Source organism: Neoarius graeffei, chromosome 3 (genome assembly GCF_027579695.1).
Source record: "Neoarius graeffei isolate fNeoGra1 chromosome 3, fNeoGra1.pri, whole genome shotgun sequence".
Classification (NCBI taxonomy): domain Eukaryota; kingdom Metazoa; phylum Chordata; class Actinopteri; order Siluriformes; family Ariidae; genus Neoarius; species Neoarius graeffei.
Window position 1 is genome coordinate 3,289,103 of NC_083571.1, and position 16,044 is coordinate 3,305,146.

General features: G+C 44.0%; 1 protein-coding gene across 1 annotated transcript in view; it reads left to right on the top strand.

Moving 5' to 3' along the window:
* Positions 1 to 16,044, top strand: part of LOC132882484 (zinc finger protein 850-like) — a 122,916-nt gene that overhangs the window by 29,034 nt on the left and 77,838 nt on the right. Inside the window, exons 7-9 of the mRNA XM_060915600.1 lie at positions 3,553 to 3,756; positions 3,903 to 3,995; positions 4,134 to 4,250. Of these exons, the coding sequence (XP_060771583.1) occupies positions 3,553 to 3,756; positions 3,903 to 3,995; positions 4,134 to 4,250 (414 nt within the window). The remainder of the gene's footprint in view (positions 1 to 3,552; positions 3,757 to 3,902; positions 3,996 to 4,133; positions 4,251 to 16,044) is intronic.

The window sequence follows — 16,044 nt, forward strand, 5'->3', positions numbered from 1 at the left end:
TGATAGACCAACACAGAGTAGCACAGAATTGTGAAGTGAAACGAAAATGATAAATGGTCTTCAAAATTTTAAACAAATAAAAATCTGAAAAATGTGGTGTGCATTAGTATTCAGCCCCCCTGCGTCAATACTTTGTAGAGCCACCTTTTGCTGCAATTACAGCTGCAAGTCTTTTGTGGTATGTCTCTACCAGCTTTGCACATCTAGACACTGAAATTTTTGCCCATTCTTCTTTGCAAAATAGCTCAAGCTCAGCCAGATTGGATGGAGAGCGTCTGTGAACAGCAATTTTCAAGTCTTGCCACAGATGCTCAATGGGATTTAGGTCTGGACTTTGACTGGGCCATTCGAACACATGAATATTCTTTGATCTAAACCGTTCCATTGTAGCTCTGGCTGTATGTTTAGGGTCATTGTCTTGCTGGAAGGTGAATCTCCTTCCCAGTCTCAAGTCTTTTGCAGCCTCCAACAGGTTTTCTTCCAGGATTGCCCTGTATTTAGCTCCATCCATCTTCCCATCAACTCTGACCAGCTTCCCTGTCCCTGCTGAAGAAAAGCATCCCCATAGCATGATGCTGCCACCACCATGTTTCACAGTGGGGATGGTGTGTGCAGGGTGATGAGCAGTGTTAGTTTTCTGCCACACATAGCGCTTTGCATTTAGGCCAAAAAGTTCAACTTTGGTCTCATCTGACCAAAGCACCTTCTTCCACATGTTTGCTGTGTCCCCTACATGGCTTCTTATGCCTGTCTTTCAACAATGGCTTTCTTCGGCCAGATTTGTGGAGTGTACGACTTATAGTTGTCCTGTGCACAGATTCTCCCACCTGAGCTGTGGATTTCTGCAGCTCCTCCAGAGTGATCATGGGCCTCTTGGCTGCTTCTCTGACCAGTGCTCTCCTTGCTCGCTCTGTCAGTTTAGGTGGACGGCCATGTCTTGGTAGGTTTGCAGTTGTGCCATACTTTTTCCATTTTTGAATGAGGGATTGAACAGTGCTTCTTGAGATGTTCAGAGCTTGGGATATTTTTTTATAACCTAACCCTGCTTTAAACTTCTCCAGAACTTTATCCCTGACCTGTCTGGTGAGTTCTTTGGTCTTCATGATGCTGTTTGTTCTTCAGTGTTCTCTAACAAACCACTGAGGGCTTCACAGAACAAGTGTATTTATGCTGAGAGTAAATTACACACAGTAGGACTCTATTAACTAATTAGACGACTTCTGAAGGCAATTGATTGCACTGGATTGTATTTAGAGGTATCAGAGGACAGGGGGCTGAATACTAATGCACACCACATTTTTCAGATTTTTATTTGTTTCAAATTTTGAAGACCATTTATCATTCTCATTTCACTTCACAATTCTGTGCTACTCTGCGTTGGTCTATCACATAAAATCTCAATAAAAAACTTTTAAGTTCGTGGTTGTAAGGTGGAAAAATGTGAAAGTTCAAGGGATATGAATACTTTTGCAAGGCACTGTACATAGTCTTTTTTATAAAACTAGATTGCATAAAATTACAGAACTAATCAGGTGACACTTAAGGGTCGAGCCATGTGCAATCACCAAACGCCTTGGGACTAACCACCTCAAATTTGCTCAGTTCCTTCAGAAAATGATGTCACTATTCCCACTAATTTGTGCAAAATTTCAGGCTTATAGCTGCATTCATTTTGGAGACATAAGAGGCTTTAAATAAAGGTGTGTTTTCTCTGAGGTTGAGGAGGCAAGAAACTTGAGTTAGCTCCCAAGTTAAATCCTGATGTCTCTGGAAGTAAGTCCTTGCTGTCAACCTCTAGAATTACATTTTTGCGAGCATAAGGCCCATGTTGATCTATCCTGGTGTTGGGGTAGGAGATTCCGTTACTGTCTGATGCTGGTGCAACCCCAGCAGATCATCATCTCTGTAGGAAGTGTTGGTTGAGTCTGCAACTACCTTTGCTATGGTCGGGATCACCGTGGTGCATGAGTGATCCATCTGATTGCATGCACCCTAATGCCTTGTGTCAACATGATTTTGTTTGGTGTTTATATTTATTATACCCCTACTCCAAAGGAGGGGGGATACTGGTTCACCTCTGTCCATCCATCCATATCTCCGTCTGTCCGAAACACCCTTTTTCTCAGCAACCACAAATCATAGCCACTTGGTACAAAACTTCAGTTTGGAGTTCTATACCGTGTATACCGTTTTCAGGTCTGTCGCACATCGAATTCCTGTTTACCGATTGAATGCATTTATAAAACATATAGGGTGGATTTACAAATATTTTTTAACCTTTTTCTCAGCAACTACAAATCACAACTGCTTGATATTTGGTACTGAGCTTCAGCTTGGGGTTCTACACCATGTATACTATTTTCAGGTCTGTCCCACATTGACTTCTTGTTTACTGACAATTTATTTATGAAACATGTAGCGTGGATTTTGATGCTATTTCAAAATGACAGTTTACCAGGATACTATTTGAAATCCCTGAGGAGAACACTGCTCTTTACTTATTTGTTTCAGGGTTAATGATTTGTTGAAGTCAACATTCATAATAAGTGTCCTATTCCTTCGATTACTTGCATTCTGATATGAGCGGGGGTATACGCAAGTGAGCAGTAGCTCACAGTTGATCTTGTTCTGTATAATATACACAATATGCCCTCTCATGTTCAACACAAGGAAATACAGATGGTTCAAAAAGCCACTCAGTCATACACCTATCAGTCATAAAATGAAAAACACTGACACGTAAAGTAAATTACATTAATCATGTTACAGTGCACCTATCAAGGGGTGGGATTAGGCCAGGGCATATTAGGCAGCAAAAGAACAGTCAGTTCTCGAAGTTGATGCGTTGGAAGCAGGGAAAATGGACAAGTGTAAGGATCTGAGCGACTTTGACGAGGGCTAAATTGTGATGGCCAGATGACTGGGTCTGAGCATCTCCAAAATGGCACATCTTGTGGGGTGTTACTGGTATGTAGTGGTTAGTACCTACCAAAAGTGGTCCAAGAAAGGACAACCAGTGAACCCTCGACAGGGTCATGAGTGTCGAAGGCTCAGTGATTTTGCATGGAGCACGATGGTTAGCCCATATGGTCCAGTCCCACAGAAGAGCTATTGTAGAACAAACTGCTGAAACAGTTAATGGTGACCCCTTTCTGTTTTAGCCAACATTAATTTTTTTCAGCAGTTAGTGCTCCAGTAGCTCTTCTGTGGGATTGGAGCATATGGGCTACAGATACTCAGCTTGCTTTTCAAATATATAAATCAGAAAAGTAAGCTGAGTGCTGGCTTAAGTCCACAGGCCAAAACAGTTGATGTTACACAAACTTTTACACCACAATAGCCCTCGGCCTTAAAGCCAACACAAAACCAGAAACGTTGAAAACAAAAAGCTCAACATGAAATCATTTTAAAGTTCCTTATTTCAGTACTTGTATCGTTGAAGCTGTATTTTCTGTTACCTTTTAAATGAAGTCTTAATCATTTGTATGAAATGTATTAGTATGCATTAGATTGATTTATTATTTTTAATACTTATTTGGGCTCCTTTTCTAGAATCCCGACCTTTAAGCCCAAACCTTCTAATGGACTCAGCAGAGGCGAGACCATGCTCTCTGAGAGAACCTCCACACAGTCCTGCTCCTGCTGCCTCACAGGTAACAGTTAGACAGGTGTGGGGATACACTGAGGGACACAACAGCCCTGTGGACCAGCAGAAATATGTTGAGAAGGATGAACCTGAGGATGAAGGCTATATCTGTAAGTTAAAAAGACACAGTACAGTGCATTGCCACTAACTTTCAGTAACTGCTTATCATGGTCATGGTACAGTAAATCAGCCTCATATCACTGACTGGTACTCTTTTTTTTTTGTGCATTTTTAATTTATGTTGATGAAATTTCAGGTGAAGCAATGCCAGACCCTGTGGGACATGCCACACCTGTGGATGAACTGAAATGTATAAAAAAGGAAGAACCGGAAGATGAAGATTATCTCTGTAAGACAACAGGGTCTATTCTGGTCCAGATTGTACCTCGTAAATTTTATTTGGCTACATTTGTTCCCCCATTCCCCCACTGTTCTCCAGAGATTTACTTGAGATTAAATTATTTAAATGTAATTGGTGGAATTTCAGATGGAGGAACATCAGACTCTGTGGAAAATGTTAACCAACAGGGAGGATTTCAGAGCAAACATGTAAAAGAGGAGTTGTTTCAAGATGAAGATTACCTCTGTACAACAAAAGTCTTGGGTTAAGTATCACTGACACTGTAGCACTCATTCTATGCAATCTATTTCTATACATCTCATTATAAAGAAAACATCTAGGAAGAGGTGAGTTGTATGTTTTTGGTTGTTGTACTGTCTGGTGTCATATCTGCTCAAATCTTTGGGCCGTATGTTCAGAACACAGACTGACGGACTATGTGATTTATTCCATCCATCCATCCATTATCTGTAGCTGCTTTATCCTGTTCTACAGGGTCGCAGGCAAGCTGGAGCCTATCCCAGCTGACTATGGGCAAGAGGCGGGGTACACCCTGGACAAGTCACCAAGTTATCGCAGGGCTGAGTGATTTATTCCAGGCTTCCATTTCACATAAATTTGGAAACGCCACACACTGTTCTTAGCTGTAATTACTATGACGCTGTAAGCAAGAGGCTAGATATTGTATGTGTAGGTACGTATCACTGTGATTTCAATTATGCATACATACACTAATCATCCATACCATTAAAACTGCTGACAAGTGAATAACATTGTCTTGTTACAGTGGCACCTGTCAAGGTGTGTCAAGTGATTTTCAAAGTTGATGTGCTGGAAGCAGGAAAACTGGGCAAGAATAAGGAACTGAGGAACTTTGACAAGGGCCAAATTGTGATAGCTAGATGACTGGGTTGGAACATCTCCAAACCAGCAGGTCTTGTGGAGAGTTCCTGGTTTGTAGTGGTTAGTACCACCCACAATTGGTCCAAGAGAGGACAACTGGTGAACTAGTGACAGGGTCATGGGTGCCCACAGTCCATTTAGTTGGAGGTGAAGGCTAGCCTGTCTGGTCTGATCCTACAGAAGAACTACAGTTGCACAAATTGATTAAAAAAAAAAAGTTAATGCAGGCAATGATAAAAAGGAGTCAGAACACACAGTGGATGGGGCTGCATAGCTGCATACCAGCCAGAGTGCCCATGCTGACCTTGTCCACTGCTGAAAACACCTATAAATGGGCACATGCATGAGTATCAGAACCAGACCATGGAGCAGTGGAGCAACTTGCAGGATTTGAAGGACCTGCGGCTAATGTCTTGGTGTCGGATCCCAGAGTACACCTTCAGAGGTCTTGTTGAGTCCATGCCTCAAAAGCTCAGAGCTGTTTTGGTGGCACGAGTGGGACCTACACAATATTAGGTGGTTTTAATGGCATGGCTGATTTGGTGTATTAACATCATATTAATTTCTGTGTCAAGTGATCTGATCACAAATGGACAGCAGAATCACATAGCTGTTCACACCTGGCTTTTTGAACTTGTCTCCTGTGATCACTTGTATTTTGAATTTCATACATTAGCCCTTTTTACACAGATATTCTGTAATATTAGCGTAAAGAAGGCACCTCAGTATTCTGGCTTTGGTGATTTCCCCTCAACCCAGTAAAGCTGGCAGAAAGTTGTGCCAGTGTATGCTTTTAGATTACAAGCTGGTGTTGCGAGCTGGCCACAGGCATAACGTGTCATAGAGGCTATTTCACGAGCTGGACAAAGGTATGATACATCACAGTGGTCTAGGGTGACGTATTTACGTCAGAAATATAAATGCCCCGATCAGGGAAGTAATAGCCTCAACATGTAGGCTATAACTTGTGCCCCTTTAGCCAAGCCAGCTTTTTTTGGGGAAAAAAGTCTGTCATAGAAAACTGAACTTGCAGGGGGGAGGGAGCAAGATTCAAGAGAGCTCTACTGTCAATGTGTCCATATACAAGTATATAGTGCATTGAAATACCATTTCCCTGAGGCTCCCCATTGTGCATTTATAGAGAAAATAAAAGATTACAAAATAAGAGAGATAAATAACTAGTTCTAGCTATCTAACTACAACCCTGATTCCAAAAAAGTTGGAACAAAGTACAAATTGTAAATAAAAACGGAATGCAATGATGTGGAAGTTTCAAAATTCCATATTTTATTCAGAATAGAACATAGATGACATATCAAATGTTTAAACTGAGAAAATGTATCATTTAAAGAGAAAAATTAGATGATTTTAAATTTCATGACAACAACACATCTCAAAGTTGGGACAAGGCCATGTTTCCCACTGTGAGACATCCCCTTTTCTCTTTACAACAGTCTGTAAACGTCTGGGGACTGAGGAGACAAGTTGCTCAAGTTTAGGGATAGGAATGTTAACCCATTCTTGTCTAATGTAGGATTCTAGTTGCTCAACTGTCTTGGGTCTTTTTTTTGTCGTATCTTCCGTTTTATGATGCGACAAATGTTTTCTATGGGTGAAAGATCTGGACTGCAGACTGGCCTGTTCAGTACCCGGACCCTTCTTCTACGCAGCCATGATGCTGTAATTGATGCAGTATGTGGTTTGGCATTGTCATGTTGGAAAATGCAAGGTCTTCCCTGAAAGAGACGTCGTCTGGATGGGAGCATATGTTGCTCTAGAACCTGGATATACCTTTCAGCATTGATGGTGTCTTTCCAGATGTGTAAGCTGCCCATGCCACATGCACTAATACAACCCCATACCATCAGAGATGCAGGCTTCTGAACTGAGCGCTGATAACAACTTGGGTCATCCTTCTCCTCTTTAGTCCGAATGACACGGCGTCCCTGATTTCCATAAAGAACTTCAAATTTTGATTCGTCTGACCACAGAACAGTTTTCCACTTTGCCACAGTCCATTTTAAATGAGCCTTGGCCCAGAGAAGACGTCTGCGCTTCTGGATCATGTTTAGATACGGCTTCTTCTTTGAACTATAGAGTTTTAGCTGGCAACGGCGGATGGCACGGTGAATTGTGTTCACAGATAATGTTCTCTGGAAATATTCCTGAGCCCATTTTGTGATTTCCAATACAGAAGCATGCCTGTATGTGATGCAGTGCCGTCTAAGGGCCCGAAGATCACGGGCACCCGGTATGGTTTCCGGCCTTGACCCTTGCGCACAGAGATTCTTCCAGATTCTCTGAATCTTTTGATGATGATATGCACTGTAGATGATATGTTCAAACTCTTTGCAATTTTACACTGTCGAACTCCTTTCTGATATTGCTCCACTATTTGTCGGCGCAGAATTAGGGGGATTGGTGATCCTCTTCCCATCTTTACTTCTGAGAGCCGCTGCCACTCCAAGATGCTCTTTTTATACCCAGTCATGTTAATGACTGTGGCAGTGGGGGCGTGGTCAAGCGCCGGTCTGTGACAGGAGGGCGGAGTCAGGGAAGGTAAGTGGCAGAATCACTACACCTGAGAGCAATTAACCTGTGTTTGTGTGTCTTCCCAGTGACCGCGCCCTATATGAGGAGGGAGCGCGAGAGCAAACAAGTACCGTAAGGGATGGGCCACTTCTGCTCTCGCTGTCCCTCCTCATATAGGGCGTGGTCACTGGGAAGACACACAAACAGGTTAATTGCTCTCAGGTGTAGTGATTCTGCCACTTACCTTCCCTGACTCCGCCCTCCTGTCACAGACCGGCGCTTGACCACGCCCCCGCTGCCACAATGACCTATTGCCAATTGACGTAATGAATTGCAATTTGGTCCTCCAGCTGTTCCTTTTTTGTACCTTTAACTTTTCCAGCCTCTTATTGCCCCTGTCACAACTTTTTTGAGATGTGTTGCTGTCATGAAATTTCAAATGAGCCAATATTTGGCATGAAATTTCAAAATGTCTCACTTTTGACATTTGATATGTTGTCTATGTTCTATTGTGAATACAATATCAGTTTTTGAGATTTGTAAATTATTGCATTCCGTTTTTATTTACAACTTGTACTTTGTCCCAACTTTTTTGGAATTGGGGTTGTATAAGCCTCTCTGTCTTTGGACTTGAAGGCAGAATCCCTGATTTTCACCAGGGTGTGTAGCTCTGCAGAGAACCAGGGTTTATGGTTTGCATGAAAGATAACCATTTTGGAGAGAGTGACCTCCTCAATGTACTTGCTGATGTAGCGAGTCATTAAGGCAGTACATTCCTCCAAGTCCACTGAATGTTCATTGGAGTGGTTTTGGGTGATTCAAGCAACTAAAGATGCATTTTACAGTTTATTAAATTAATGTGAAGTGGGACAAAATTCATTACTTTCAAAATGAAGTACAGTTAGATGACTTCAAATAGGAGCACTGATTTACAATATATTCATAAGTGCTTCTCTTTGAGGCAGTCTTATCTGTGTATTTCACTTTCCTCTCTCCTGTGAGTGCTGCAGTGTATCTCTGGCTGTTACCCTAATTGTACCACATGTACTGTAGACTTAATGGAAGTGCTAAGAAGTTCTTGTCTAGAAGTTCAGCACTTCTTGTACCTGACTTTTGCACTTGTACGTTGTTCTGTAGAAGAGTGTCTGCTAAATGCCTGTAATATCATAGGTGTTCGCTTCCCTGAACATGTTCCAGTCTGTATTGAGGTATTTCACCTGACGTCACAGGGTCACGTGACGCCCCGGTGTCCGCCATTTTGAACGTCAAGCTAGCTAATGTCAACATAGTAGCTGGTATGTTACTGTAGCAATGTTTACATTCAGTCATTTGGATGACTGTTAAAACCTTTCAGTCTCAAGTTTTTCCTTTACTGGATTTACTAGTTTACTGAGCTAGCGCGCCGGCTCCCAGCGGCCGGCAGGCTAGCGCGCGTCGGCTCCCAGCGGCCGGCAGGCTAGCGCGCGGCCGGCAGGCTAGCGCGCGCCGGCTCCCAGCTTGCCCGAGCGCGCTAGCTCAGTAAACTAGTAAATCCAGTAAAGGAAAAACTTGAGACTGAAAGGTTTTAACAGTCATCCAAATGACTGAACATAAACATTGCTAAAGTAACATACCAGCTATGATGTTGTTGACATTAGCTAGTGCTAACAGCTAGTTGCTAATACACTGCTACAACTACACCGACCCTAATAATACAGTTCTTGGTCATTGCCTGGTAACAGCAAATTTATAACGGGCCATGTCTCAACAGACTAAGAAGTTATTTCAATGACATTTAATAACATTTTGTTTATCCTGAGGACCGAAAGTAAATGAAAATGTGAACAAACCTTCGCTGTAATAAGATGGCGACCACCGGCTCCAGGGACGACCCGCTGATGTAGGCATGGTACCCAGCCTGACACAAAATATTTGTAGGCATCCAAACTCTTATACGCTTTCAGATCAATACCTGTGTATGGCGATGGGTTTTTAACGACATAGGTATACAGATCATGTGGGCCGAAGTCAGGTAAAGACGAGGGCTTCGTGTACTTCCGTACGTCAGTGAGCAATCCTGGTGGAAGCAGGTAAACGTCGTTCTCTAAGCCTGCTAACCTCAATTTTTGCAAATACCTCTCCCTCTGCTCGCCCTGTAAATGCCCTACGTCGCTGGATAGTGAAGGTGTTTTCTGCATCTCGCTCCTTTTTCTTTTATGTTTTTCGTTTGTCGCCTTCCTCGCATTCAAACTGATTCGAGCCGTGCCGTCCAAAATGGCAGCATCACATGACTTGGTCACGTGGGTGAAATACCTCAATAGTCAAAACAGACTTGTAGGGCAGATATGGCACCTTGTGGCCAAGTTCTCATCTCTCTCACAGCTGGTTTGATTCATTTGTTAATGGGTCTGTAGGCAGGGGTGAGAAGTATGGAAATATGGTCTGATTGTTCAAGGTGGGGGAGGGGTGCAGCCTTGTATGCATGCTGGATGTTTGTGTGTACAAGATCTAGCATGTTATCCCCTTGTGTAGCAAAGTCAGTGGTTTGATAAACTCTGGATAGAACTGATTTCACTTTTTTAAATCCCCAGTGACGATGGAGAAGCCATCGGGGTGAGCCGTCTGAAGCTCACTGATTTATCCCATAGAGTTTGCTCAGGGCACCATTAGATTTAGCATTGGCACTAAGCAAGGTATAAACAGCAATGATGTTAACTGTAGTGAGCTCTCTAGGAAAATAGAAAGGTCTGCATCTAACTGCTGATTCAGCTCGATCACAGAGTCAGCAGTGCCTTCATGCAGCCGTATCTTGGTGAAGGTGAGTGCACAGCAGTGTCCTATCTCATTCCAGGAGGTCAGAAGCAGTCTAAGGCTACGTTTAAATTAGACCGTATCTGTCTCGTTTCCTTTGCGGATGCACTGTCCGTTTACATTAAACCACCTGGAAACGCCGGGAAACAGGAATCCACCAGCGTCCACGTATTCAATCTAGATCGTATCTGGTCCGGTGCTGTGTAAACATTGAGATACACGAATACGCTGTGCTGAGCTCTAGCTGGCGTCCTCATTGGACAACGTCACTGTGACATCCACCTTCCTGATTCGCTGGCGTTGGTCATGTGACGCGACTGCTGAAAAACGGCGCGGACTTCCGCCTTGTATCACCTTTCATTAAAGAGTATAAAAGTATGAAAATACTGCAAATACTGATGCAAATACTGCCCATTGTGTAGTTATGATTGTCTTTAGGCTTGCCATCCTTCCACTTGCAAGTGGTAAGTGATATGCGCTGGGATCACACACACAGCGGCTCAGTCCCGAAAACACTGCTAGTGTGCTTCACTCGCGCGCTCTGTGAGCTGCGCAGGGCCGGAGTGCGCACCCTCCAGAGGGCACTCGCTGTTCAGGGCGGAGTGATTTGGAGCGCAGGATGCCTGCGGAGCCGAGCGTATCCGCGTATTGGTATTGTTGTGTGCACGCGAATCGTGTATTGGTGTTGCTGTGTGCACACTAATCGTTTTAAAAACGTTAATCTGATGATCCGCTGATACGGTCTAATGTAAACATGGGCTAAACACTCTCAGGTCACCGACCCCCCCCCCACACACACACACACACACACAGGGGACTTTTAGGACTGTTAGTAAACATGCATCTAAAGCTCCGTGAGTTTTTGTGCTAGAAACACTCAAGTAACACCACTAGAAACCTTGAATCTTCTAGTTTTCAAATATATAAAACAAACTTTATCTTTAGCACTTTGTAAAGAGAATAAAAACAACTCTTACACATTTCAGTACTTCAGCCAGGAACAACCTCTTAACGACACACCCTTCAGCTATTCACATGTTAAGCGCATGGAACATCAGTGTCGTCATTCGCTCAGTCAGTGCGTTTACATGCACATCCAAATCGAGCTGCTGTCGGTAATCGAGCAAAGGGTCCCAGCAGGGGTGCCAGAGAAATCCAATCCTACATGCACACAAGGAAATCGAGCTATTGTGTGAGGTACATTGTGCACCCGAGCCACAGGTGGCGCTACACGCCCCATCGTGTTGGTACACTTCCGGTTGTCGTCATGAAGAAGAGCTATTCAAGAGTGTAAACAAAGTTATCAGTTCCGTGTTCTCCATTGCGCATTTTTCTCCCGTCCATGAATTTTAATATATTCAACTCCTTAAGCTGAATGAGCATGAACTCTGTCTCCTCGTTGCTCCAGAAGTGCATGTTTCTGCTCGCCATTTTCTCTTCTTCGTTTGTTCCTCCTGACCTCTTCTGCTGCTCGCTACTACTGTTGTCATGCCGACCGAGGCTGTTGTGTTTCCCGCTTGTGGTCTCGTCACTCGTCACTTCCGGAAGGGGCAGTGCTGAAGTAAGTAGCTCGACTACGTAGCTCGATAGGGTTTACGTGCACTAAGTAGCTCGGCAAAAATCGCATAATCTAGGTCGTGTAGCTCGATTACGAGAAATCAAGTTCGGTTCAATTTCAGCCTAGCTAAGGTGTTTCCATGGCATTTAGAACTTCGATTTCAGTCGAGCAACGGCAGAAATTCAATTTTCTCTATGTGCATGTAAACGCACTGATTGTGTAGCAAAGGGAGGTGAGAACACGCCCCATTTCACTGGTATAAACAAGTGCACATGTTCACTTGCTTCCATACCAACTGAGAAACTTTGAGGGATGGCCGATGCAAGGAAGATGTCTCACTAGCGGTTGTTGTCATGCTTTTTCGATTAGTGTATGGACCCTTTTCACGTGACGTCACGACAAACGCGGCCGCCATTTTGGACGTGTACTACCAGTAGTTTACCACAGCCAACATTGAGGAATGGCAGCAAAGAAAGTTTTTACTTTCAGCAAGACTTCCATCATGCCACTATATTGTTGTGCACCTGGATGGAGTAACCATCAACAAACAAGGCAAGGGTTATCATTTTATCGGATCCCGGTAGATGCTGACCGACGGAGAAGATGGATAGCGGCATACCAACGCTTGTGTAGTGACCACTTTGTTGGAGGTAAGACAAATAAAATTAGCCAGAAAAGGCATTACATTGGTGTTAACATTCTGTGGCGGCGAGTGTGTAACCAAATAGGTTAAAATAACCCATTGTAACTTCTTTGTTCTTCTGTAGTAGCTATTGTTGACTAGCTAATGTCAACAAGTAGCTGGTATGTTACTGTAGCAATGTTTACGTTCAGTCATTTGGATGACTGTTAAAACCTTTCAGTCTCAAGTTTTTCCTTTACTGTATTTACTAGTTTACTGTAATAATGATCCGGCAGCTATTTACACCGGATCCAGTATAAATAGCTGCTGGAGCCAACGTCCGAGGTTCCGGAGCGCGCTCCGGCTTGCTCCCGGAGTGCTCCAGCCGAGGTTCCCCTCAAATTAAGCAGCGCGCGCCGGCTTGCTCCCGGAGTGCTCCGGCCGAGGTTCCGGAGCACACTCCGGCCGAAGTTCCCCTCAAATTAAGCAGCGCGCTCCGGCTTGCTCCGGAGCAAGCCGGAGCACGCTCCGTGACCTCGGCCGGAGCACTCCTGGAGCAAGCCGGCGCGCGCTGCTTAATTTGAGGGGAACCTCGGCCGGAGCACTCCGGGAGCAAGCCGGAGCGCGCTCCGGAACCTCGGACATTGGCGTGTATGTGTATGGCGATGGGTTTTTAACGACATAGGTATACAGATCATGTGGGCCGAAGTCAGGTAAAGACGAGGGCTTCGTGTACTTCCGTACGTCAGTGAACAATCCTGGTGGAAGCAGGTAAACGTCGTTCTCTAAGCCTGCTAACCTCAATTTTTGCAAATACCTCTCCCCCTGCTTGCCCTGTAAATGCCCTACGTCGCTGGATAGTGAAGGTATTTTCTGCATCTCGCTCCTTTTTCTTGTATGTTCTCCGTTTGTCGCCTTCCTCGCATTCAAACTGATTCGAGCCGAAGTCCGCTACATGTCCAAAATGGTGGTCGCGTTTACGAAGGTCACGTGACTGAAAAGAGTCTATAGGGAGAACATTACATTACACTTAGCAGACGCTTTTATCCAAAGCGTCTTGCAATTGAGAAAAACAATCAAGCTACAGTAAAACATAGGAAATCATAGAGTAAGAAGAAGAGTGTGCATGTTAGATCGTTAGTGGGTTGTTAGGATAGGAGGTGCTTTTTGAATAGAAAGAACTAGTTGATTGAAACGTGCTGTTATTTTCGTCAAGTTTTGAAAACATTTTTCTGTTGCCAAACTATGTTTCACTGATTTACTGATTTATAGTAATTAGTTACCTAAGTCAGCATGCCCCGCATAGTCATAGTTTATCTTCATTGCGAACTTTAGATTTATTATAGTCCGTGTATAAGTCTATGCATAAGATTGTGAAATGTAGTTTTGGCTTCTTTTCTTTGCAGTAACTTTCCAAGCAGAGAGGTGTGGGGGCAGGGAGGTACAGGGGCCAGGGCCTTTTGTCTTTGACAAATGGACTATTGACAGTAACGGGGGGAGGGGGGATTACACCTACCTCATCAATATTCATTTGAAAGGCCAACTGACTTTGGAGAAAATAAAGGTAGTCTGAAGTTTCTACAGTTAGTATTGAAACTACAGAACGTTTCTGAATGCCGTTCTTACTTTTATGTAGCCAACACCTATGTTTACAAGGTTCAGACTTCAAAAGTCTTGTGCAGATATATTGTGTTTTTTTTTTTTTACAAGGTTTGAAGACTCTGAAAATACTTTTTTGTAAGGTTGTGTTTGCACTTAATTTAAATAAAAACAAATTTCATTACGTTCACTTTACTCTCATATTATTATTGCTGAGGGTGTCCAGAATTTCACCATGTGTCACTTTTGCATGGATGTTTTTAGTTAGATGAAATACTTAAAAATGTCAAGGTTTATCAGACTGCCACAGAGTGTCTGACAGGCCCAGGATGTCAGAGTGTTAAACAGTCCAGTTTCTTGTCTATGGAGCACATCTTGGAGAGGAAAAGGGAGCATCAGAAGGCTCTGGTTAACATTGAGCCTAGCATGGATTTTGGATCGCTTACCACGCTTCTGTTTTCTCACCACTTTCGCCAGACTTCCAGGTGAGCGTGGAACCTAGGTGATGCCACAGCATAGCTGCACAGAGTTCTTACAATGCCAGTGCAGCGTAGTTTCTCCAGCATGTCTCCATCTGGTGGTTTCCCTATGTCTAGAAGTTGTTGATGGTTATAGGTGTTTACCAAATTTTCCTACTGACATTCTAAACTTGGAGATACAGTCTCTGCAAGAAAAGTACAAGAATTACACCATGACTGAGACCCAGTTGTCAGGTTTGCAGGCAACTTATGGAAATAATCGCAGGGGGGAGTGGGTGCATTACAACCTGGTAGACAAATTGAAGTCATGATCCAAATTGTAGTCAAGGGAAAACCAGTGGTTGAGCGAGGTGCAATCAGTGTGTCAAAGGCAGGGCAGTGAACAAAGTCAGGAATTAACGGAAGAGTGGTCAGAGCCCAGGATAAGTCAGCATGAGAAAACAAGGCTTGGTATGATCAAGTAGCAGCACACTGAGTGATACTTTGCAATGAGTAACTTGAGGGAGAGTGCTTATATGGTGTGTGAGTGGTGATTCAGGGAATGTGGAACAGGTGTGAGACAGATTAGAATTCAGGAGAAGGAGGGCGGAGCGGTATCTTCTGGGAGTTGTAGTTTACAGCAGCCATATTTGCAGGCCATCGTGAACTCGGGGTTTCTGCATCATTCGTGATGGACACGCCCCTGAGGTTCTCTCTGGGAGTGCTTCTTTTCTTGGGACAGCCTCAGGCTTGTGACGCTGGTTTCTCGGGGTGCCTTGAATGAAACTCTTGCTTGAGCAATGGGTCCAGGATGTCCCTGGCTGGTACCCAACTGCACTCCTCCAGGCTGTAACCTTCCCAGTCCACCAGGTACTCGATGCTCCCCTGTTTACGGCGTGAGTTGAAGATCTTGTGCAGCAAGTACACAGATTGTCCTTCTCGATTGAGCAGGGCCGGGGATGTTGTGACTGGAGTGTCGGTTGCTAAAGGTCCTGAGATGGCTGGCTTTAGGCAGGAAACATGAAAGTGGATTATAGGCAGCAGTGCTGAGGGAACTCTAGTTTGTATGACACCTCATTGATTTTTTTGAGAATCTTGAAGGGCTGATGTACTTGGTGCTGTGTTTTTTGCAGGTGTTGGGGTCCCATATGTCCCTTGTGGGTACCCATACCCTATCACCAGGGATGTACACTGGTGTTTCTCCTCTGTGCCTGTCGGCAAAGTGCTTATACCTCTTGGCCGCCTGTTCAAGGCATTGGTGGACGTTCTCTGAAACTTGCCCACTCCTTTGGAACCACTGATCAGTGGCTGGTATGTTGTTGGGTGAGTCATTTCAGGGGAAGAGCAGAGGCTGATATCCAAGTATGCACTGAAACGGCATGAGCAATGTGACTTAATGTGCAAATGAGTTCTGCACATACTCTGCCCAGGGTAGGAACTGAGCCCAATCCTTCTGATTTTCCAGGCAGAACACCCTCAAGAAGCACCTGATTTCTTGATTGGCCCATTCTATCTGGCTGTTGGACTGGGGATGATAACCAGAGGTCAAGCTTCCTGATGCCCCCAGTTTATCCATGAACTTGGACTATAGCTTGG